General features: G+C 40.6%; 1 protein-coding gene across 1 annotated transcript in view; it reads left to right on the top strand.

The window, feature by feature from the left end:
- Positions 1–649: 649 nt before the first annotated feature.
- The window catches only part of SHCBP1 (SHC binding and spindle associated 1), a 44,681-nt gene continuing 20,016 nt past the window's right edge, over positions 650–25,314 (top strand). Inside the window, exons 1-9 of the mRNA XM_022555153.3 lie at positions 650–5,191; positions 8,685–8,852; positions 9,028–9,143; positions 10,577–10,785; positions 15,341–15,433; positions 19,020–19,253; positions 19,345–19,513; positions 19,824–19,944; positions 24,647–24,778. Coding sequence (XP_022410861.1) covers positions 5,083–5,191; positions 8,685–8,852; positions 9,028–9,143; positions 10,577–10,785; positions 15,341–15,433; positions 19,020–19,253; positions 19,345–19,513; positions 19,824–19,944; positions 24,647–24,778 — 1,351 coding nt within the window. The 5' untranslated portion in view covers positions 650–5,082. The remainder of the gene's footprint in view (positions 5,192–8,684; positions 8,853–9,027; positions 9,144–10,576; positions 10,786–15,340; positions 15,434–19,019; positions 19,254–19,344; positions 19,514–19,823; positions 19,945–24,646; positions 24,779–25,314) is intronic.

The raw sequence follows: 25,314 nt of genomic DNA, 5'->3' as shown, positions 1-25,314 counted from the left end.
GCTCCCTCCCACTGGTGCAAGTCCCGTCCCTATCCTTTTGTCTCTGTTTATTCTTTTTTCTTTTGCCCTACCCAGGTACATGGGGGGTTTCTTGCCTTTTGGGAGGTATGAGGTCTTCTGCCAGCGTTCAGTAGGTGTTCTGTAGGAGTTTTTCCACGTGTAGATGTATTTCTGGTGTATCTGTGGGGAGGAAGGTGATCTCCGGGTCTTACTCTTCTGCCATCTTCCCGGAAGCCCCAGCTCTTGCCATTTCTATTCAACATTGTACTGGAGGTTCTTCTAGCCAGAGCAGTTGGGCAAGAAAAAGAAAAGACATTCAGAATGAAAAAGAAGAAGTAAAACAATTTCTATTTGCAGATGACATGATCTTATCAAGGAAATGCAAATTTAAGGCATAATGAGATAGCACTATATACCTACTAAAGTGGCCAAATTAAAAAGCAAAAAACAAAAAACACATGTTGGTGAGGATGTGGAACAACTGGAACCCTCATTTATTGCTGGTAGTAATGGAAAATGGTATAGCCACTTGTAATAGAGTTCTCTATTAACTGAAATATATATACATATATACACATACATATGTATGTGTATATATGGATATATATACATATATATATGTATGTATGTATATATGTGTGTGTGTATATATATATATATATATATATATACACACACACACACACAGGTCCTAAGATCTGCAGGGTGAGTCAGTAAGCTGGAGACCTAGGAGAGCTCATGGTAGTTCCACAGTCCAATTCCAGAGGCCTGAGAACCAGGAGAGCTGATGGTATAGTTTCAGCCCAAAGACCAGCAGGCTTGAGATCAAGGAAGAGCAAATGTTTCAGTTCTGTCTTATCCTGAAGGTTTTAGCCCAGTACCCCTGCAAAGAGGGCCCTGCCTAGGATTCCCTCTAATTGGTGGCATTTATCCCGAGTCTGACTACACTCACTGGGTATTCTCTTGTTTAATATGCCTCTCCCCTGCTGGACCATGAGCTCCGTGAGGTAAGAGTTAGGTTTATTTGTTCTCTTCTAATCCCTGGAGCCTCGCACAAGGCCCAGAGGCTCTAGAGGAAACTGGCTGAAAGGACTTCTCAATGCTTTACCAAGTGCTAAAGATTTATTTTGAAAGTTTAAGCTTCCCTCTAGTGGAAAATACAAGCCAAAATTCGAGCCTAGCTTTTATTCTTTGTTTTTGTCAATGAGGGCCCCAGACTCTCAGACCAGAGAAGCAGAGACCTAGCATCTCTTCTCTCCCTGCCGTGGAGTAGATATCGTGGGCTACCTGCCCACCCTGGGCCCACGTGGAGCTCCCCACAACTGCTGATGGAGGTACAGGCCTCCCCCAGTGGGACCCCTCCCAGGATCTGGGGGCTCTCCCCACCCTTCTCTGATGTTCAGAATTTGCACTGTATGTCTTTGTCCTTGCCTGTGCTCAGAAACCCATTCATATGGATGTGGGAACACATTCTAAAGCAGGACAATGGGGGCCATGCTGGGCTTCTCTCCCCCACGGGTCAAAGTCCTGAGCTGCACGCTTTAGAGAGTGCTTCTGTCCTGGGGAAACTGGTGGGCTGGTTTGGGGGCAGAGGGCCCCCAATACAGGCCGCATTCCCTGACCCTGACTTTGGTAATGGTAATAATGTTGAATCTGTGGTTCTGGGTAGGGGGTCTCTGGGCAGCAGCAGCAGCAGAAATGGCCCAGATCTGGCCATTTGACTCTAAACCTGAGCCTTTGGCTAATGGCATCATAAAATTACACTATATATAAAAGGAGCAGTATCAATTTAGTTTGTCCCTTTACTAAGTGAAGTTTAGTAGTAGTTACCAGCAGTACAAAGATGAATATGACATGGTACTTGTCTTCAAAGAACCACAGCCTCTGACGCAATGTCACAAGTAGACTAGGCCTCAGAAGTTGCAAACTGGTGGTCTACAGATATGTTTTATTTGGCTGGCACAGTGTTTAAGTTGTTAAAAATTGGTTCCCAATCTTTTTTTTTCTTAATTAACATTTTTTAAAAAATTAATTTATTTATTTTCGGCTGCACTAGGTCTTCGTTGCTGTATGTGGGCTTCTCACTGATGTGGCTTCTCTTGTTACGGAGCACGAGCTCTAGGCATGCGGGCTTCAGTAGTTGTGGCTCGGGCTTTAGAGCACAGACTCACTAGTTGTGGCGCATGGGCTTAGTTGCTCTGCGGCATGTGGGATCCCCCTGGACCAGGGCTCGAACCTGTGTCCCCTACGTTGGCAGGCAGATTCTTAACCACTGCACCACCAGAGAAGACCCAGTTGCTAATCTTTTAATATGGGAAATTTCTTATAAAAATCTAGACTTCTGGCTTCAATTGGAAAACCAACATGGCAACATGGGGTCCATACCCATCACTTCTCACGGGACTCGCACCAGTGCCCACTTCTCTCCTTCTGTCACCCGCCTGGCCATTTCGGGCACTGCATTGAGACCCCTGTGCTAGGAATAGCAAGAGGGGAGCAATTAATTCTGGAAGCAGGTGAGAGAGTGGGTGAGTCCTCTCAGGTGCGGTGACTTCCCAGGTGCCATCTCGACAGCCTGCATGGGAGATGGTGGTGGCCACAGGGGCTGTGGCAGGGAGGGTGGGATGAGATGAGAGCCTTATGAGCTGGAGGATGGGCTGCACTTGGCTTTGCAGCATTCAGGAACGTGAATCATGAATGAGAGCTCCAGGTCAAGTTTTCCAGCAGGAGATGAAACTGAAATAGCTGCAGGAGAGAACTCAGGTCTGAAGATCTCTGTATCAAGCATGAATTATGTTACTTGAGGACTGGGGATCCTGTTGAAACGCAGATTCCAGTCCAGCAGATCTGGGGGTAGGGGAGGGACTCTGCATTTCTAACAAGCTCCTGGTCCCTGGACTGTACTTTGAGCGGCTGGGGCTTAGAACAGAGGTTGTGATCCTAGTGGGCTGTGGGCCAAATTTGGCCTGGGAAATAAGGTTTTTCTGGGTTGCATAGTGTTTACATTAAAATAAAAGTTGCTAACAGCTTAAAATCAGGCATTTTCACATAAAAGTCTGAATCTGTCTTCACCACTCATCATTCTCTATTACATCACTGAATTTTATTTTATTATTTTTCATAATTGAATCTTGCTTGTTAATTGATTTTTTACTTGTTCATTGTGCATCTCCACTAGGCTGTGAATTCCATGTGGGCAGGACCTTGTCTGCTTGTTTGCCCCTGCTTCCCTTGAGCCTAGAACAATGTCTGGCACACAGTCTATACTCTCTATATTTATTATTTGTCAAGTGAACTAGCACATCTGCTTTCCTGTGTGCTCACAGTGAGTGCCACTGTCCACACTTGGCCTTCTTCACTCACTTCTGTTACCTCCTGATGAAGGTGGACTCAGGAAAATGCCCTTGGGAGTCCCCTAGGTTTAGGGGATCTGAGAAGGAGGAAGAAGAATGAAAGCAGGAAGGAGAACCAGAAGAGTGAAGGACCAGAAGAGAGAAGGCCCAGAGGCCAGGGGAGGAAGGACTACGGAAGGGGATGCTGGGCTGTCAGTGCTGCAGCGGGCGGAGGGCGATGGGAGCGAGGGAGGGCAGGCCTCTGGAGGAAGCTACTGGCCGTTGAGAAAGCAGGAGAGGAAAGGCACTACCCCAGAGCAATTTGGTGCTATCCAGAAAGTGTGGAGGCAGTATCTCAAGATTGCAGTTGGGCTTTGGGAAGTTTTTAGGGGAGGGCAGTAAGTTTCGAGCCCCTGTGTAGACAGAGTATAAGGACCTAGTGGTGAGAAAGAGAGTGAAGATATAAAAAGGACTGGGAATAATGGGTGCCACCCCACCTAAGGCAGGTGGAAGGCTGTGATGGGCTGCAGATGGAGGGATTGGAAAGGAAGAATTAAAAAACCCTTTCCTTAGGATAAGGGGGAGGGAGCAGGAAAAGCAAACTCCCAAGAAATGTGTGCTCCTAAAAGGTCTCCACTTAGGGGAAAACTCTAAAAACTTTCCATATAATCCATGCAAGCATAGGTTTGGAAATGTATCCAGTTTAATAAGTGATTTGTCCTTAATATCATTTCAGCTGTGAGGGATCTGAGAGACTTTAGCCCAAGGTTTTCCTTTAAGGCAGTAAGGGGAAATGTCTTCCCTGTGATAACTGTCATGACCAGGCTCTTGTCTTTCTGTGGGACTCATCTTCCTGGTGTTCTGGTAACCTCTGCTGTTGCCGGCCATCTCAGGTCTGGCTAGTCATGGCCTGGCAGAGCCATTAAAGTGTGGATTCAGGAATTTGGCTGGTTTTTAACACTGGCACTGCTGGGTTAAATTGGGCATTTCTTAATTTCTTGGTGACTCCATGTCATCACCTGTAAAATGGGAATAACAATAATATTTCCTGTCTCATAGGATGGTTTTTGAAGATTGAATAAGATACTGCAGATAAAATATGCAGGGGTGTCTTGCACACAGTACTCAACAAATGTTAGCTATTATCATTGGAGGTTATAGTTGTTGATTAATAAATGTAGGTAAAACATACTTTTACATTCTAAATATTATTTGACATTCTTTGAAAATATCCTCTGTGTGTAGGTAGTGAATGAAAGAGGGGGAGAGAGAGAAAAAGCGAGAGAGCAACTGATTTTTGCTGGTGAAAAGTTTGGAGCCATCTAGGCCAATATACTATTAGAACTGAAGATGCTCTTCTGAGAGGTGAAGTGACTTGCCCAAGGTAATACCAGTAGTAATGGAAGAAACAAGTCTAAATACTATGTTTTTTGAATCTCAAGCCAGTGCCTTTTCCGCTCTACCTCACTTCCAGGTATGGCTTGTTAGTTTTTCGGAACTCATCCCAAATTATGTCCTAATTCAACTTTGTCTAAGTTCGTCCCAGTAAACAAAAAGAGCAAGAGCTTGGACGAGAAGAGCAGTCCTTCCGGCCAGTAGATGGCGCGCAGGCACTGCAACCGGGGTGGGTGGAGGCTGAAGGGGCCGCAAACTTTCCTTTAATTGGTCAAAGAGCCTCGGCCCACTATCCAATCAGAAGCGGCTGCTTCATCACATTACTGGGCCGGGCGGCCGCCCGCGGAAATTTGAAATGGCTGACGGGCTGCTGGCTGGTGGTGGGTTGGGGTCGGAGGCGATGGCGCGGGACCATGAGCGCACCGGCTGGGCTGCGGAAGAGGAGCCGGCGCCCCTCGTGAAAGGTGAGCACCCGTCGTGACGGGCCGGCGGAGCCGCCGCCTGCGACAGACCGTGTCGGCAGCTCGGGGGGCGTCGGGACTCTCCGAGGGCGCTTGGGGCGTAGGCCTTCCGGACCTTGCTGGCCAGGGTGGCGGCGGTGGCTGGGCGACGCCCCGACGTCGAAGTCAGGAGGTACCTAGGGCAACTCCCCCCGCCCAATCTGGCCTCAGCTTCCTCGAGCCTGGAGGGAACTGGGCCGGGCCGGGAATTCCTACTTTTGCTGTCTGGGTGGGCCCCCCGGGCTTTGTGCACGCGTTTGTGAGTCCAGAGTGGGCGCATTTTTAAAATTTGCATCTCAAAGGAGATCACGTACCACACTTCCCTTTACCGAAAGAGAAGAAACTTGAACGCTTGGCCTAGTTGGCTGCATCTAAGCCTGCACTGAGCATTGAGGGCAGGTGACATGCCCAAGGGTAGGGGAGCCAATTTGGGACAGAGTCTAAAAGTAGAACCCAGGTCTAATTCTCAGTCCTTTCTACCTCTTCATGGAGACTCCGTTTTTTCCCCCTGATATTTTAAGGTGGTTTTACTTTAGCATTTTCAGTTGTATTGTGTAGTGGAAAGAGTCCTGGAGAAGTGAGAGAACATAGGTGTGACTTAACTCCTCTACCAACCACTCTTGTGAGCTGGCAACAGTCACTTGGCTTCAGTTTGCCCATCTGGAAAACAGGTAGTGGTGCTACGGAGCGGTGAAGATGAAGTGAAATAATGTGTGAAAAGAAATACTTTCAAATTGGATCTAAAGAATTGTGCTGAAGTAAGGTGTTCTTTTTAATTGTAAGACACACATAACAAAATTTACCATCTTAACCATTTTTAAGTGTACAGTTCAGTGGTATTAAACACATTCACATTGTTGTGTAGCCATCACCATCCTCTGTTACCATGGTTCTTTTCAACTTGTAAACTGAAACTCTATACCTATTGAATAAACCCCCTATCACCCCTCCCCCCAGCTCCTGGCAACCACCATTATACTTTGTCTTTATGATACGATTTTGACTAAGTACCTCATATCAGTGGAATTGCACAGTATTTGTCTTTCTGTGACTGGCTTATTTCACGCAGTATAATGTTCATCCAACACTTGTAATTTCCTTCCTTTTTTTTTTTTTGCCGTACGGGGGCCTCTCACTATTGTGGCCTCTCCCGTTGCGGAGCACAGGCTCCGGACGCGCAGGCTCAGCGGCCATGGCTCACGGGCCCAGCCACTCCGTGGCATGTGGGATCCTCCCGGACTGGGGTACGAACCCGTGTCCTCTGCATCGGCAGGCGGACTCTCAACCACTGCGCCACCAGGGAAGCCCTCCTTCCTTTTCAAAGCTAAATAATTTTAGCTATTGTGAATAATGCTGCTATGAACATCGGTATACAAATATCTCTTGGACACCCTGCTTTCAGTTCTTTTGGAAATTGCTGGGTCATATGGTAATTCTATTTAAAAACTTTTGAGGAATCACCATACTGTTTTCTGCGGTGGCTGAACCGTTTTACATGCCTACCAACAGTGCACAAGGGTTCCTGTTTCCCCATATCCTCGCCAACACTTGTTTTCTTTCTTTCTTTTTTTTTTTGCGGTACGTGGGCCTCTCACTGTTGTGGCCTCTCCCGTTGCGGAGCACAGGCTCCGGACGCGCAGGCTCAGTGGCCATGGCTCACGGGGCCCAGCCGCTCCGCAGCATGTGGGATCTTCCTGGACCAGGGCACGAACCCGTGTCCCCTGCATCGGCAGGCGGACTCTCAACCACTGCGCCACCAGGGAAGCCCAACACTTGTTTTCTTGATAGTTTTTCTTGTTGTTTGTTGGATAACAGTCACCTAATGTGTGTGAGATGATGGTATTATTTCTTTAACAAACATTTATATCTATGTTATGTGGTGGGTACTGTTGTAAGTGATTAACATATAGTTTATTCTCTTAATTTTATTGAAGTTGGCATACTGTTTTCATCTTCCTTTAGGTACAGAGAGGTTGTTACACAGCAGGTGAGGTATTGATGTCCTTCTGAGGCTCAGGTGCATTGATAATCTGTAAGCAGGAAGCCCTTCACTACACCTTGGTCATCTTGTTGCCATGTCCAAACTTGTACTGCTTGCTGCACGACAGGCCAATGAATTGAGAGACGAGTTGTTGGGGCAAGGAATAGAGACTTTATTTGGAAAGCCAGCTGACTGAGAAGATGGTGGAATACAGTCCCAAAGAACCATCTTGCCAAAGTTAGAATTCAGGCTTCCTTTATACTAAAAGGGGAGAGGTTGTGGCTGGTTGTTGCAAACTTCTTGGTGTCAGAATCCTTTGTTCTTGCATCTATCCAGGTAGGTCAGGTCAGGATGTTCCTGTAAACCTACAAGACAAATGTTATTCTCTGTTTAGCAACTTTTTATCTCTATATGAGTGGAAAAGTGTTATACCTTTAAAGGTCAGAGCTTTGAGAAGAGGCTATCCTGTGTATTTCAGGCTATAGGCAACATTCTTGTATCAAAAGCAATAGGATACAAAGGGTAAAGTACAAGAAACAGATCCAATATGGAGTCAGATTTGTTCTTCCCTATTACAGTCTGTGGGGTCACATAATTCTGGTGGCCTGAACAGGGGCAGAGAAGTGGAAGGAGGGAGAAAAGGAAGGAGAAATATAAGAGGTAAGGGAAGAGAAAGACTGCTGCTAGTAATTGTCTCAGATACCCTTCCTGAGACCACAGGAAAGAACTTTGCCAGTCTAAATGCTACCCTCAGCATTTATTTAGTAGTCGTTTTGTCTATTAAAAACATCGTATTGCACAGAATTAGATATGTCACTGGCCCAATCACGCCTTGTGAAACATAATTACATACAGCCCAAACCTCATGCAATTAGCATTTTCTAATCCTTTCCTTAGACACAGGCATTGAAATTAGTCAGATGGAACCTAGAAGCTTTGGTGAAGTAAACCTTATGCATTATTAACAATCTCTCATCCCTGTTTATTGAGGGGCATTGACAAGCTGATATTGTAGAAATTAGAGGGAGGTTTCAGTTTGTTTGAGATGGAGTATAGGAAATCAGCTCCGTATTTAATGCAGCTTTATGGAATTGTTTTGGAAAAAAATGACTGTAAGCTATGTGACCATTATAACTTGCTAGCTCTAGTAATAATCATAGCCGTGTCCTCTGAAGGAGAGCTTGGGTGATTCCCACTTAATTAAAAACAACCCTCTTCCTCACAGAAGAGCAACAAAAACCTAACCCATGAAGGATTGTAAGTCCTTATTGTTTTGAAGTAGAACTTGGATTTTGAGATATTTTTAAATTTAGAAAACTGTTTTTTTCTGACAATGATAGAGGTAAGTAAAGCATTATACCCAAATCCTTGTTTTTATTTGTTTGGAATTTCTAAGCAAGTATATGAAAATAGAAGCAGTTTATAAGCACTGGAAGTGTCTGGGATAGTTGAGCCTGCCTATTTTTGTTCTCTTAGGTTTGTTCGAAGATGAAGATTCATGCAGTGATTGTAGCAATCATGATAAACCAGGTACTAGTTTACAAAGTTTTGTGCCAGAAGGAAAAACTCATTTCCCAGAAATGTTCCAGACAAGTCATCTTTTGTTCTATGAGCGATTCAGAGCTTATCAAGATTACATTTTAGGTGAGTAGGTCCTCTTTTTTGCTTCTTTTGTCTTTTAATTTATATGTATTCAGTAGATGGTCTCAGTTCCTCAGACTGCTGTTTGTTGGTTCTGAGAAAGTAGATTTGAGTGGATTTATTAACTTCTCTCTCCTTTATGCAGCCCCAATTCTTATTGTGTTTAATTTTTTTGTAGCTGACTGTAAGGCCTCTGAGGTAAAAGAATTCACAGCTGAGTTCTTAGAGAAGGTCCTTGAACCATCTGGATGGCGGGCAGTCTGGCACACTAATGTGTTCAAGGTGCTGGTTGAGGTAAATTTAATTCTGTTGTTAAGACATTTATCTCTAGCTAAAAACACTTTCCCTCAGACTGTTGTAGCCACAGTGCTTATTTTTAATTAAGGTTTATGAGCTGATTGAAAATAGCATGTTTTTTACATCTAACTGCCACGGTGTATGAAGTGTTCCACAAATTTTAAAGGCAACTGAGGAGGAGCTACCAGGGAACTGAGGTGGTTTAAGCTTCAGTGTCCTTTAAAAAGGGGAAATGGATTAGAAACCTATGAAGTGAGGGAGGTATTTGAGACCGTTTAAAAAACAAAGAGGCCTAATTATAAAGTCAGTGGGGTTTGAATTGATTTTTTACCTTCTTAGTTGTAGCCCATTAAAGTAGCTCAAACCAAGTGGGCATTTTAAAACTAGCCTATTTTTTGCCTGACAAAGTTGTAGGTATGTGGTTAACCTCTTGATGTTCCATTGCAGAAAGTAAAAACAATCTTATTTTTCAACTGACTGGGCCTTTTACATTAAATTTGCACTCTAATTACAGCTGTGAATTTTTCTCAGTGTGTATTAACAGGACCACAACACCCGCCCCCCCACCCCGCTCCGTTAAACTAAAATGGTAAACCAGGGAGTGTGAATGAATACAAGTTGTGGCTGCAGCCCCTTTAGAAAATGACATCACATGCTGCAGTGACTATATATGAGGCAATGGTTTGCAAGCAGCTGTTCCTCGTGGATTTTTAAATTTTGGGTTATGCTAATGTCTTTGGTTGCAGTTCAGACCTATTAATTTGATTATGATAGTAGCTCCCTTCCCCCAACACATCTCAATTCTCTAAAAGCAGTCCAAGTCATTGTTTTAAAAGAGAAATGCGCCAGCCATTCCTCTGCTTAAAAACCTCTAATGCATTGCATTTACCAAAGGCCTGTGCTGGCTTTTTGGCTTCTCATTGTGCTAGATAACATGTAAAAGCCAAGCTCCTTCCAATGCCCTTCCTGTCCTGATCTTGCCTCTCTCTCACCTCACCTCCTGCTGCCCGTACCTCATTTCCTTCCTATGGTTCCAGCAAGAAACACTGCTTCTCTGCCAGCTGCCAAGCTTGTCTCTGCCCCAGGGCATTTTGCATCTTTCCTGCTCTTCACAGGGCTGCTTCCTTTTCATCCTTTTTATCACAGTTCAGAAGTGACTTCCCCTACCCTCCCAGTAAAACCAGACCACCACCCCTGCTACTTATTCTCTGTCACATACTTGTTGCCATCTTGTTTGTTTATTTGTCCTCTCAATTACGATGTCAGCTCCATGAGGGTACAAGCCAAGCCTGTCTTGTTTATCCTTTATGTTACGGAAGAAGGCTCCCCACTCCCATTTCATGCTTTAAAAAAATCAGGCTGTAAGTAGTGTTTTAGATGTATCAGAATTTTGATTTGCATATGTTAAGTCACATTATTTTAAATTTCAGATCACAGATGTGGACTTCGCAGCCTTGAAGGCAGTGGTGAGGCTTGCTGACCCATACCTCTGTGAATCTCAAGTCAGCACTTTTACTTTGGAGTGTATGAAAGAGCTCCTTGATTTGAAGGAACACCAGTTGCCCCTGCAGGAGCTGTGGGTGGTATTTGATGATTCTGGAGTGTTTGACCAGACAGCACTTGCAATTGAGCATATCAGGTAGGAAAAAAGGTTGATAAAAGTAACCTTGTGGCCAAAAACTTTGGATGAAATGCAGTAATTCTGGTCTGTATTATACCTAGATTTAAAACTCAAACTGTAAACTTGGTCACTGCAATATTTAAAAATATCCAAAGACAGTGGAAACTTTTTAAAATTAAAAAAATGTTTTCAATGTTTAAAATTGTCAATTTGAGGTAATTTCAGACTTACAGAAAATTTGAGAAAAGTAGTACTAGGGATTCCTGTATAGCCTTCTCTCAGTGTCCCCAAATGTTAACAAAAGATAGGGGACTTTAAAATTTGGTTTGTATATATTTAGAAACTGTCTTAAAAGTTCTGGATGCTAAGGCTATAGTTGATGTACTTGAACATAAGAGGAAAGGAAAGAAGGTAAAGAAGGTGGTATACCATCACTTGTGCACTGATAAGCCTGACATATAGTGTTTTCAAGGATATGTCTGGCCAAAGAATGTGTTTTGTCAGGCCACTTCCAGGATCCTTAGGGGGTATGTGCATGCCTTTCAACCTTTTTTGACTTAGTCGGTTTCCACTTGCATTAATAGGTATGCTTTTTTTAGTTTTTCAGATAACTTTTTTGTCAGATGGTTCCTAATACAGATAGTTCTTTTGAATCTTCTTTTTATAAGTATATTTACTAAGGAAGGCTTATTTTTGGCTAATTAAATATGGACTTAGGGGCTTCCCTGGTGGCGCAGTGGTTGAGAGTCTGCCTGCCGATGCAGGGGACACGGGTTCGTGCCCCGGTCCGGGAGGATCCCACATGCTGCGGAGCGGCTAGGCCCGTGAGCCGTGGCCGCTGAGCCTGCGCGTCCGGAGCCTGTGCTCTGCAACGGGAGAGGCCACAGCAGTGAGAGGCCCGCGTACCGCCAAAAAAAAAAAAAAAGGACTTATATTCCTCCATGAACTGGAAGATTGGATAATATAAAGGTCATGTTAATAATGTTGCTTGGTGTTTTGTAGTTCAAAAAGTACTTTCCAGTTTCTATACCGTTAGTGAGTGAACCTGGTTTTGCTGAGCTTAATTTGATACTCTACAAAGAAGCAGAGTGTCTTGGGCCCTGCTTCTGACATTTCATAGAAAATTTCAAATTGTATGCAAGGACATTGGACTTGCATACAATGCAAGGACTGTAGGTATTCCATGTTAGGCCAAACAATATAAATCTAAAGAACTGGCTTATGTCTAGAACCAAAATAACTCTCTTATGTTTCTCTAACTTAAAAAATCTGTCAGTTGAGGCATATGAAGGTAAAGGGATAATTGATGAGTTTAGGAAATTAGGAATCAGGGAGCTAATCTCTTATGGGTATAGAAGTTGATAGAAAGACAAGTATCTGGAATTAGTAATAGTATTATTTGAAGGCAGGCCTGGCTAAATTATTCTTTATTTTGAGGTGAGGGCTCAGATTCTGGTCAGTGTCCAGAAAAGGTCAAATTATGAGGGTTTTCATATGTTCATTTTATTCAGTAAGTATTTCAGTGCCAGGTCCTGAGTTGAGGGTGAGATTTGACTGGTGCACAAAACAGACACAATCACCATCACCAGGGAGACGTCAGTCTAAAGGTGGGAGATGAACCTTGATGAAATAATCACATAAAGATATGTGTACAATTGGAAACTGCAGTGAGTGCTGTGAGGGATTACAGAGTGTTCTAAGACTAGGTCAGGTTGCTGTAATACGGTTATTTCCTGAGGAAATGGTATTTGAACTTGGGTCTGAAGGGTTGGCTAGGTGAAAGTGGTTGTGGCAGTTTAGGGGAGGGAACAGGTTCAGGAACTCAGTGAGTTTAAGGAGCCGGAGGGCCAACATGGTTAGAACATAGACAGTAATGGAAGAGACTTAGGAAACCAGCTTAGAGGTTGTCGAGGGTCCGAAGATGCAGGGATTTGTCAGCCAATGGACAATTTTTGTCTTTAAGAGCAGTGGGAAACCGCTGAAGGGTTTTCAATCAAGGATGAATATGATCAGCTTTGTGTTTTAAAAGGTTTGTTCTGGCTGCTGTGTAGAAAGTAAATGGAGGGGGAAGGGGTAGAGAGATCAGTTAAGAGGCAGAGTGGACTAGGGTGAAGATATGGAGAGTACAGATTAGGCTTATTGAGAAAGTAGGATGGCTAAGACTTGGTGGTAGAGTGGATATGGAAGAAGTCAAGGCTGACTCCCAAGTTTCTGTCTTGAGAGAATAAACACTGGAGGAGGTGCAGATGTGAATGAAATGTGAATGCCTGGTACTGAACTGGTGAGGATATTTGAGCTGGGTCATGAAGTGTAAATATAAGCTTACCAGGTGGAAAAGGTGGAAGGCAGTCTGACCAGCATGTCACAGTGGCTTTGAAAGAGCTTGTGAAATTGGTAGTTTGCACACAGGGTCTCTGAGGCAAGAGAGGTGCTCTAGAGGTGGACTGTGAGTCCATGTAATATCACCAAGCTCAGGAATTTGGACTTTGTTCTGAGGACAGCAAGGAGCCAGCAGAGTTTTTTGGTTGAGTAAAGGCATGCTCAGGTTTGGTTTTTTTTTGGTTTGTTTTTGAGAGATGGACTCTAGAGGGTGAAGAGAATGACAGTCTAATCTATAAGAATTAAGAGATGGCTTCATTTTCACTGCTCCTTCCTTTTCAACTTTTTGACAGTTATATCGTCTGTACTTCCTGGCATTCCACTAATGCTTCTACTCCTACAGTACCATTGAAATTGTGCTTAAGGTCACTCATATTCTCATATCCAGTCGTCACTCCTCTGATCTCATCTTACCTTGACCTTTTGGTCACATTCTAATTATTTGATCATTCCCATCTTCTTAACATACTCTACTCTCTTTCCAGTTTCTGGGACACCACTTTATGATAGTGTGTCATGGGCTTGCTTTCTTAATAATCTTGGCCAGCTCTTTCCTCTCATGCTCAAACTTTAGAATGTTGAAGTTACCCAGGGCTCAGGCCTAGGCTATCTACACTTCTCTCTCTCTAATCAGCTTTGAAAGCACATTAGAATCTCCTGGAAATTTTCTTTATAGGAGTATTCCAACTACTACATGAAGAAAGAGTGATAAGATGAGAATATCAGTATTTTGCAACCCATAATGAAGTAGAGGTTTCAGGCAATGATCATCAATGGCTGCTACAGCCATTGGTGAAAACCTGATAGGGAACTTCGTGGCAGATAAATCAGGCTGACAATATCTGAATCCACTGATCATTCTTAAGCTCATCATCAAAAGAGATGACCAGGTATCATGTGCTTGGTGATGAAGCTACATTATACCTCCCTTGAAGTATTCTTGCCAAAAAGTCTTTCCTAAAGACGATTAAGTCCCTAGTCCTTACTATCAGTTTACTAGAAATAAAGGAAACAGAAGGACATGTTAACTGACCCCATGGGGAAGCAATCAGTAAAATTCAGAGTGTGGGAAACTATTAAATAAATTGCAAGGTGAAAAAGAGGGATGGATAATCTATAGAGTAAAAGTGATTTAATTAAATTCAATGGCTGACCCTTGTTTGGACCCTGATGAGCAAGCCAACTGTAAAACAACAACAGCAACAACAAAAGAGATAATTAGGGAAAACTGAACACTGACTGGATACTTGGTTATTAAGGAATTAAAACTTTTTTTGTATAAAGATTTATTTTAGAGGCACATACTGAAAATTTATGAGTGATATGATATGTCAGAAATTTGCTTTAAAATGATCCAGTGTCAGGATGGTGGGGGTAGGAGAGCAGAGAAGTAAGTGGGTGGAGTAGAGGTGAAATAAGATTGCCTGTGAGTTGATAATTGTTGAAGCTGGTGATGGATACATGGTATTCATGTTTTCATGTTTGCTCTTGTATATGTTTGAAATTTTCCATGATGAAAAATTTGTTAAATCACTTTGGGGAGCTTTAAAAAAGTATGGATCCTGCACCCTCCCTCCCCCATCCCCCACCCAAGAGATTCTGGTGTATTGGTCTGGAATAGGGTTGAAAATCAATTTTTAAAAGTTTCCCAGGGGACTCTAATGGGCAGCTAGGGTTGACAACTACTGCTTTATTTTATGTCCCTGGATGATCTCACCTATTGCTCTAATGCCATCAATATGCTGACAACTTCCAGATTTATGTCTCTAGCCCTGACCTTTTCCTTGAGCTCTGGTCTTGTATATTTATCTGCACTCTTGACATCATCCATTTGGAGTTCAAATAGGCATCTCAACCTGAACATGGTGAAAACAGAACTCTTTATTTTCAACCCTAAACTTGTTTCTCTCCCAGTCTTTTCTATCTTAACAAATGGCACTACTTTCCACCAAGTTACAGATGGTCAATAAATAGTTCTTCTGATAAAAAGAAGGTCCTAATAGAATCAGTGGTGTAGAAAACTTCTTTAGCCAATCCAAAGAAGTTCATGTGTGACTCATGACTATCAAATCTAGCAAATATTCAGTCTTCTCTACCATACTTGATAGACTTGTTTTGATTTACTCTTATTCCTCCAAAACCCTAACATTTTAAGCCAGTGATTGAATTTGAGTGATACTAATTTCCTTTCCAGGTTTTTCTATCAGAACATTTGGAGGAGTTGGGATGAAGAAGAGGAGGATGAGTATGATTATTTTGTTAGATGTGTTGAACCTCGATTGAGATTGTAAGTATTTATTAGTGGCCTTGTACATGTTGGAAAAAATAGCTATTTGTGATTTAATTTCACCTGTGTTTTGTATATACTGTATATATACTCCTACAGATAGAAACAGACTGATATACAAATAGTATAACCCACTGACAAGTTATTAAATAAAAATTGTACAGGTGCAGAGAAACCTACTTTTAGTGTTTATAAACCTACTTGTAGTGTTTTTAGAATCTAAAAGCAGAGAATTCAAGAACATGTAAATTAACAGCTCACTCTTGTAAATTTGAATAAAACTTAATTGAGCTAATATGTTAAAAAGAAACAACCCGTTACTAAACTCAATAAAAACAATTGAAGAACAGTGAAATTAATTGAATTATAGAAGACTTTTTTTTTCTTGAGTACTTTTAAAGACATGGCTTTACTCTTAAGTTCTTACAGGAAAACATAGTAGGCTAAACAGACTTACCTCAGGATGTTTTGTCAAGTTCTTTTCCTTAAATCTTATTTGATAAATAGATGAAAATACTAAATAGTTAATATTGATGGTGAATAAAAATTTCCAAAATACATTCTACTGACTTATCATATTTTGGTAGGGAAAAACCCTTCCATTATAAAAATACCCCAAATTAACCATGCAACCCAAATAGTTGTCCTGCACTGACTTTGTTAAATGTGGCTTCCACTAGATGGTGCTATAAGACCAGGTAACTTTTTGGTACTTGTGCATAGTAATTTAATATGCAGTGCTGCAATAAGAATAAAATTAGACCTTGCAGGCCAAAAAAAGAAAAAAAAATTGTAGAAGGTAATTTTTTTCCCTGTGTGAAAGATGATTTGGTTACATAAGATAAGGCAGTAACCCTTTACATTTCTGTATAACCAATTTGATTTAGTAAGTTTCTCTTCATTTAAACAGTAAATCATAAGTAAAAAATACGTGAGAAGTCTGGTTAAGGTTGGTTCTACCTGGTTTAGAATTATGTATGTCTGATTTCAGCTTTTCATAAATTGGCTGTGATTTCTATTTAGCCTTTCCAATTTTTCCATTATGCATTTCCTGTTTTCTCATAGTATATTCAGTAAAATGCCAGAATTTCAAGAAGCTTGCATATTTTCTAGTTTTGATATACTTGCTTTTAAAGAGCAATGATTGGTTTTGATTGAAGGGAAATGTAATGGTGGATGAATATCATGTATCTGGCAAATTTGATCTTTACTTGGAAAATAACTGTATTCCGATTTGACAGTCTTACATGTTCAAACAACAAGAAATGATTTACATACATATCTTATACATCACTGGCAGATGGGAAAGCATAAGGGAGGAATTGTTTTCAGTTATGGAGAAGAAACTATGGTACTTGATGGGGAAACTGGAATGTTATCAAATATAGGCAGACTCTTTAAAAGGTCCCTAGGCTAAGACAGGAGTAGAGCTATTCACAGGCAAGAGTTAAAGGGAATCAAACCATATTGTCTTGATTTTGCACTGTGAAGTAAATATTTTTCCTTTCTAATTCAAAACACTCTGCTTCAGAGCTTATGGGTCTGAGACGCAGATGTTGGTTCATTACTTTCAGACTATGAAGTATCACTATAATGAGAAGAAATAAGCTGATTGGCATGGATATTGGAAATGCTAAGAAACTAATTTTAAAATTTGAGTCTTAATCTTTGTAACTTAGTAGATCTGATCAAGCAGTCAGTGGTTGGGCCCCCAATTTCTTGCTTGCAAAGTGGATTTCTAGAATATCTTTAAATGAGTATGGATTAACCAAAGCAGACAAAATCCTTGCTTTTCAAGCTTCACCTAATTCATTTACTTGAAAAGTGGAAAAAATATTTTCTATTCATCTTAGATACTATTTAAATGTTCACTGTAACTTGATGTAAATTTGTTTAGGTCTTATTTAGAGTGTGACGAAGTTAAGAAGACATTATCTAAGGCAATCGTACTCAACCTTGGCTGCACATTAGAATTCCCAGGGAACTTTAAAAAATACCCCTCTACTTTTAGAGACTAATTTAATTGGTCTGGATGGGGACCTGATCATCTGTATTTTTAAAAGTTCCCCAGTGATTCTAATAAGCAGCCAAGGTTAAGAAGCTCTGGCCTAAGTCAGTATGCTTTTAACTGAGAAATAAAGCAATTATTTTAAAATGACAGGTAATGACAATAATATTGCAGTTTACTTTCAGATCCATTAATTTCATATCCATTAACTTGATTGTACATTCATAAATTATTGTATCTAGAAGTACTTTTTGTTCTGTCTATATATTTGAGAAGGTTTATAAATTAATAATAAACTTTAAGTGCCAACACAGTTGTCCAATACAAGGTTATTTTGTTTTAATCACTCTCTGGTTAGTAATAACAGCTTTATTTTTTTCTCAGAATCTCAAAGGCTTATGTTTTTGAAATACTCTAATAATCTTCCTGAGGGAATATTCAGCAAATTCTGCTCCATAGTGCTTTATTTATTTATTTAATATTTTATTTATTTATTTGGCTGCACTGGGTCTTAGTTGCGGCACGTTAGAACTTTAGTTGCAGCATGCGAACTCTTAGTTGCGGCATGTGGGGTCTAGTTCCCTGACCAGGGATGAAACCCGGGCCCCCTGCATTGGGAGTGTGGAGTCTTAACCACTGAACCACTAGGGAAGTCCCCTCCATAGTGCTTTAAATGCAGGGAAGGGGGACTTCCCTGGTAGTCCAGTGGTTAAGAATCTGCCTTTCAATGCAGGGGATGTGATTTCAATCCCTGGTCGGGGAACTAAGATCCCACATACTGTGGGGCAACTAAGCCAGTGTGCCACAACTACCATGCCCATGTGCCACAGCTAGAGAGCCCGCGTGCCACAACTACTGAGCCCGTGCGCTCTGGAGCTCGTGTTCCACAACTAGAGAGCCCATGTGCTGCAACTACTGAGCTCGCGCACTCTAGAGCCCCTGCGCCACAAATAGAGAGAAGCCTGTGCGCTGCAATGAAAGGCCCATGCACTGCAACAAAAGATCCCACATACCGCAATGAAGATCCCGTGTGCCTCAACTAAGACCTGATGCAGCCAAATAAATTAAAAAAAAAAAACTAAACTAAATTAAAAATAAATAAGTATAGGGAAGGACTAGATGATTTGAATCATTTAAAATTTTTGATCCTATAAATGTGGTAATCTTAAACATTGTTATGAAACTACTTGGGATACTATCCTCACCACTCCTACCTCCAGGTTGCCCTCTGCCACCCACTTATTAAGATTTTGAATCTAATATATGAGAAAATAATTTCTTGTTAAGTAATGATTACAAATTGTGCAACATGAACTCTCAGTGTTTCAAAAATACAAATGCTTGGATCTAAGGAAAAAAAAAATAGCAACTCCTCAAAAGAGAAAAGTTAGTGACCTTAATGAAGTGGTCCTTAAAGCTTTCAATAGCTTTCACCTACTCAGTAAGACTTAACATGTTCCTGAGTTACATACTATGAAACAGTTTTCTTATGGGGTCTTTGAGGACTAAATGGGTGTCTTAATGATGGGAAAATGTGTCTGAAAGGCAGTGGGTTTCAATTTGCTTTTAAACTTTCAGGCATTATGACATTCTTGAAGACCGAGTTCCTTCAGGACTTATTGTTGACTATCAAAATCTGTTGACTCAATGTGAGGAGAGTTACAGGAAATTTTTAAATCTGAGAAGCAGTTTGTCAAATTGTAACTCTGATTCTGAGCAGGAAAACATCTCCATGGTGGAAGGGTTAAAATTGTATTCAGAGATTGAACAGCTGAAACAAAAGCTAAAACTCATTGAGAATCCTTTGTTGAGGTATGTGTATCTTTGTTCTTCCCAACTAGTTGGCATCTTTTCTAACCAGCTATGTTACTGAGAACTGACAGGTCTGTTTGGTTTCTTTAAGATATGTGTTTGGTTATCAGAAGAATTCTAATATACAAGCAAAAGGCATCCGTCCCAGTGGCCAGAAGGTCACCCATGTGGTCTCCTCCACCATGACGACTGGTCTGCTGCAGTCCCTGGTCAGGGATAAGCTTTGTCCAGAGCCTTGTAAGGAAGAAATAGAAATTCAGGTAAAAGAGTTTCTTGCTCCAGGTGGCTTTTTTTTCTTCAGATTCACCCCAGGCTTTCCTGAATTCTACAAACAGTTTTTAGGAGTTTCCCAGAGCTGGTTTTCTGTGAAATGGAAAGCAGTGAGAGCACCGCCTTTCTGCAGTATTAGTCAGTTATCAACCATGCACTGAGCTCAGTGCAGTAGCAAGGGAGATACCTACATACGCAGTTTTGGCTCCCTTTTGAAAATGAAACATGAAGGCACCTGGAGTAATACTCAGGTTGCATTTGAGGGGTATATATTTGCAATATGTTGTTGTTGTTTTCTAGTTCCATAGTGATCCGTTGTCTGCTATAAATGCCTGCTATGAGGGCGACACTGTTATTGTTTGTCCTGGCTGTTACGTGGTACATGGTACGTTCTCCATCGCTGACTCCATTGAGTTAGAAGGTGAGTATGGAAGATCATACAACCAAACTCTCGTGCATGATACGCTTAAGATAACAGTAAATCACTGATCTTGTTGAAGCTCCAAGAATTTGATTTTGACCTATTTGATTTCAAATGAGTTGCCTTGAAACATTAAGGGTTTTTGGAGTGTACAGGTTATTGACTCAGTGTTTGAGGAACATGAGGTGTGATTCTTTGTGGCATTATAAATGTTGGGAAGACAAAAACATAGAGAAAAAAAGACCATTAGGAAGAAGTATAATTCCAGATTATAGGTGGTTGGTGAAAAGGAAATTCATTATTAGAATTAAAAAAAACATTCCAAGCAATATTTTTTAATTTGTTGCTTCCTCTTATTTCATATATGTTGTGGACATATTGGTGCTTTTTTTTTTAAAATTTAGCTTACTTTTGTAAGGTATAGGTACAACTTGAAATTAGATGCAAAATCTTTATCTTAATTCTTTAAAAGCTTGTTGAATGTCACAAATTCTAAAGTGTACTTTTGAGAACATTAATGTTGAAAGAGTCTTTTAAAAATAACTTTATTTATTTATTTAATTTTTGGCTGCGTGTTGGGTCTTCGTTGCTGTGCGCGGGCTTTCTCTAGTTGTGGTGAGTGGGGGCTACTCTTCGTTGCCGTGCGAGGGCTTCTCATTGCAGTGGCTTCTCTTGTGCAGCACGGACTCTAGGCACGTGGGCTTCAACAGTTGTGGTAGGTGTGCTCAGTAGTTGTGGCTCATGAACTCCAGAGCGCAGCCTCAGTAGTTGTGGCACTCGGGCTTAATTGCTCCGTGGCATGTGGGATCTTCCCGGACCAGGGATCAAACCCATGTCCCCTGCATTGGCAGGCGGATTCTTAACCACTGCACCACCAGGGAAGTCCTAAAAATAACTTTTTAGGAGTTGAAATCTTATTGTACATTTAGAGTGATTCCTAAATTTAGGTTACTTTACAGTAGTTCACCTTGGTCCTTTGTATTTGCATAGCGTGTCAAATTTAGATGCACCTGTTCAACTATTTACCAGAAGAGCTTCAAGTTAGCAATAAAGCTTGTCATGCAAAAAATCATATATCATTTTGGGACTGGAGCAGCTGTTCACAAACTGCTTAAGCTATGTTCTTTAATTTTATCTTTTCGAGAGTTCTTAATGGAAGCAAGGCTGGGAATTTAATTTCCTGCTGTTCACTAGTACACCACCTCATCCCCTTTTTTGTTTTATGTGTGTAATTTTTGTTCTTTTTCCTCTCCAATATTTGATATATAATAGATGTGTGTTTATAAACATCTGCAGGATAAAGCACTGCAATAAAAACACTTCATTTTTTTGGCATAGTGCAAACAGCATTGCTATTACAGATTGTATGGTGGATCAGCATTCTTCCTAGATTGTTGAGGAAATTATAATGTGATTGCCAACATGTCATAAATAAACATATAGAATTCTGACAGTTAAGTGTAAGAATGACTGTAAATTTATGAACAGAGGGCATTTCTGAGAATTTGGGGAATCAGGTGATATCTCTAGTCTGAATATATGGAGTACTTGTTCACGAGTAAGATTAAAGCTTATCTGATAGCTTTTCTGATCTATAGCTGACACTTACAACAAGAGATATATATCGAGTACCTGCTATTTTCAGGGTATTAACAGTACTTATAATAGGATTTTTATTTCTTGTTTAGAAAATCCATTCAGTTAGGCGAGGGCTTTGTGTTTTAAACTGCTAAGATTATGTAACTTGTTTATGTAATAACTTGTTTATATAATGTAATATGGCCATCCTTTTTATATTTTTAATTTTTCACATGATAGAAAGCCACAGCTATTATAAAAATGTGCAAAGTACAGGTACACACATAAAAAAAATCAGGGAAGGACTTTCCTGGTGGTGCAGTGGTTAAGAATCCGCCTGCCAATGCAGGGGACATGGGTTCAATCCCTGGTCCGGGAAGATCCCACATGCCATGGAGCAACTAAGACCACGCACCACAACTACTGAGCCTGTGCTCTAGGGCCTGCAAGCCACAGCTACTGAGCCCGTGTGCCGCAACTACTGAAGCCCACGCACCTACAGCCCGTGCTCTTCAACAAGAGAGGCCACCGCAGTGAGAAGCCCGTGCACCACAACGAAGAGTAGACCCCGCTCGCCTCAACTAGAGAAAGCTCATGCACAGCAATGAAGACCCAATGCAGCCAAAAATAAATATATAAATTAAAAAAAAAAAAAAAGAATCGGGAAAGAAATTTACTCACAATCTAATCATCCAGAATCCACCACTGGTAGCATTCCTGTGTGTGGAGTCCTCTTGCATTCTCTAGTGTCCCCAAAGGCTTGTCTGTACTCTTCAAGTGTAGAAAACTTTAGTGACTTTGCCTGTTTAATGTTGTCACTGCTTTCATTTACTCCAGCAAAAACTCAACTTTAGACAGTGAGAGTTATTTCTTAAAGCTTTGTCTATGTGATTCTGTTTTATGATAAAAGTCAGGCAGGGTTTTCTAGTTTTCTGATACTCCAGTTTTTCATAAACCCATTCAGAGGTCTGACCTGTATTATTCGTTTGATTAAGATTTGTAGATCCCACTACTGGGCATATACCCTGAGAAAACCATAATTCAAGAAGAGTCATGTACCAAAATGTTCATTGCAGCTCTATTTACAATAGCCAGGACATGGAAACAACCTAAGTGCCCATCATCGGATGAATGGATAAAGAAGATGTGGCACATATATACAACGGAATATTACTCACCCATAAAAAGAAACGAAATTGAGCTATTTGTAATGAGGTGGATAGACTTAGAGTCTGTCATACAGAGTGAAGTAAGTCAGAAAGACAAAGACAAATACCGTATGCTAACACATATATATGGAATTTAAGAAAAAAAAATGTCACGAAGAACCTAGGCATAAGACAGGAATAAAGACACAGACCTACTGGAGAACGGACTTGAGGATATGGGGAGGGGGAAGGGTGAGCTGTGACGGCGATTGAGAGGCGTGGACATATATACACTAACAAACGTAAGGTAGATAGCTAGTGGGAAGCAGCCGCATGGCACAGGGATATCGGCTCGGTGCTTTGTGACCGCCTGGAGGGGTGGGATAGGGAGGGTGGGATAGGGAGGGTGGGAGGGAGGGAGACGCAAGAGGGAAGAGATATGGGAACATATGTATATGTATAATTGATTCACTTTGTTATAAAGCAGAAACTAACACCATTGTAAAGCAATTATACCCCAATAAAGATGTTAAAAAAAAAAAAAGATTTGTAGAGAACAAAGTTTTTTATTGGTTAACAAGGTAGACCTATCTTTCCAATAGCTAAAACTGTTCTAAGTCAGTTTGTCAGATTTTGTCAATCTGTTTAAGAGAATATAAAATTTAGAAAATCTTGAGAAATGCCTAGGCTTTTTCAAACCTAATTACGATAGAATAATAGAATCTTAGAGTTGGGAAATAAAAAACTTGTAGGGCTAAACGCTTCAAAGCCCTCTGACCCAGCTGTGAGTACTTAGATTATTACTATTTTTTTAAACTTATTTATTTATTATTATTTTTTAACATCTTTATTGGAGTATAATTGCTCTACAATGGTGTGTTAGTTTCTGCTTTATAACAAAGTGAATCAGCTATATGTATACATATATCCCCATATCTCCTCCCTCTTGCATCTCCCTCCCACCCTTCCTGTCCCACCCCTCTAGGTGGTCACAAAGCACCTAGCTGATGTCTCTGTGCTATGCAGCTGCTTCCCACTAACTATCGATTTTACATTTGGTAGTGTATATATGTCCATGCCACTCTCTCACTTGGTCCCAGCTTACCCTTCCCCCTCCCCATGTCCTCAAGTCCACCCTCTATGTCTGCATCTTTATTTCTGTCCTGCCCCTGGGTTCTTCAGAAGCTTTTTTTTTTTTTTTTTTTAGATTCCATATATATGTGTTAGCATCCATATTTGTTTTTCTCTTTCTGACTTACTTCACTCTGTATGACAGACTCTAGGTCCATCCACCTCACTACAAATGACTCAATTTCGTTTCTTTTTATGGCTGAGTAATACTCCATTGTATATATGTGCCACATCTTCTTTATCCATTCATCTGTCAGTGGACACTTAGGTTGCTTCCATGTCCTGGCTATTGTAAATAGTGCTGCAATGAACATTGTGGTACATGACTCTTTTTGAATTATGGTTTTCTCAGGGTATATGCCCAGTAATGGGATTGCTAGGTCATATGGTAGTCCTATTTTTAGTTTTTTAAGGAACCTCCATACTGTTCTCCATAGTGGCTGTATCAATTTACATTCCCACCAGCAGTGCAAAAGGGTTCCCTTTTCTCCACACCCTCTCCAGCATTTATTGTTTATAGATTTTTTGATGATGGCCATTCTGTTACTGTTTTTTTTAATAGCAGTTTTGTAAGTGACTTTAGTGTTGAAACTGGTATGAGACCCAGATAGGGGGTAGTCTTCCTGATATGCAAGCAAATTGAGGAGTTATTATTAAAAATTGTATACCTTTGTAAAAATTAAGCAAGATATGTGGAGAGATAATTAGATTTTATTTAAATGTAACTGGATTAACTGGTCTCAGATATCATTTGGAGTCATTTGAAATAGAGGAATCTATCATAGAAATTTTGTGTTTAGACATTTCCCCTCACCTATCTTAAATGTTCTTGCTCTTTTCTTTAGGATATGGTCTACCAGATGATATTGTGATAGAAAAGAGAGGCAAAGGAGACACTTTTGTGGATTGTACGGGTGTGGATATTAAAATCTCAAGCATAAAATTTGTTCAGCATGATGCTGTGGAAGGAATCTTAAGTAAATATCTGAATATTTCATTTATTATTTGTTCCAGACTTTGAAGGAAAACTGTACTTTCCCTGGAAGATAGAATTTAATAAAATTTAATAAAATACCACTCTTGAGTAGTATGCAAGGCGGATTAATTATTTATGTACATAGCTTGACAACTGAGGAAGCTTACTCTAAAGTGAAAAATAGTTCAATGTATTCTTGAAAATTTGTTAGTTTAATATTTGTTTCTGTGTGATCTTTTTTTCTTTTAAAACATTCCAGTATTGTGGTCTGTGTTCTTTGTATTTGATTTAGCCCTGGACTCAAACCAGCTATCTTCACATTGTGATAGTATTTATTTCCTGGGATTTGTATCCCTTATTTTGAATTGGGCCTCCTTTTCTTCTCTCTTCTAAGATAGTCATGAAAGTTACTTTCTGATATTTTTTTTGTAATGAGAAGTGTTTTTTAACTTGATTTTGCATTTCTGAGGGCAAGTCATTCTTTTTTAAGAATGCTGCTTTTAGATTTTATCAATAGAAAATAACTCAAAATAGTCA

Source organism: Delphinapterus leucas, chromosome 20 (genome assembly GCF_059928025.1).
Source record: "Delphinapterus leucas isolate spDelLeu-1000000601 "Yukka" chromosome 20, BTC_Dleu_Yukka2, whole genome shotgun sequence".
Classification (NCBI taxonomy): Eukaryota; Metazoa; Chordata; class Mammalia; order Artiodactyla; family Monodontidae; genus Delphinapterus; species Delphinapterus leucas.
Note: the sequence above shows the minus strand (reverse complement) of the source record. Positions and strands in the feature narration are given on the sequence as shown.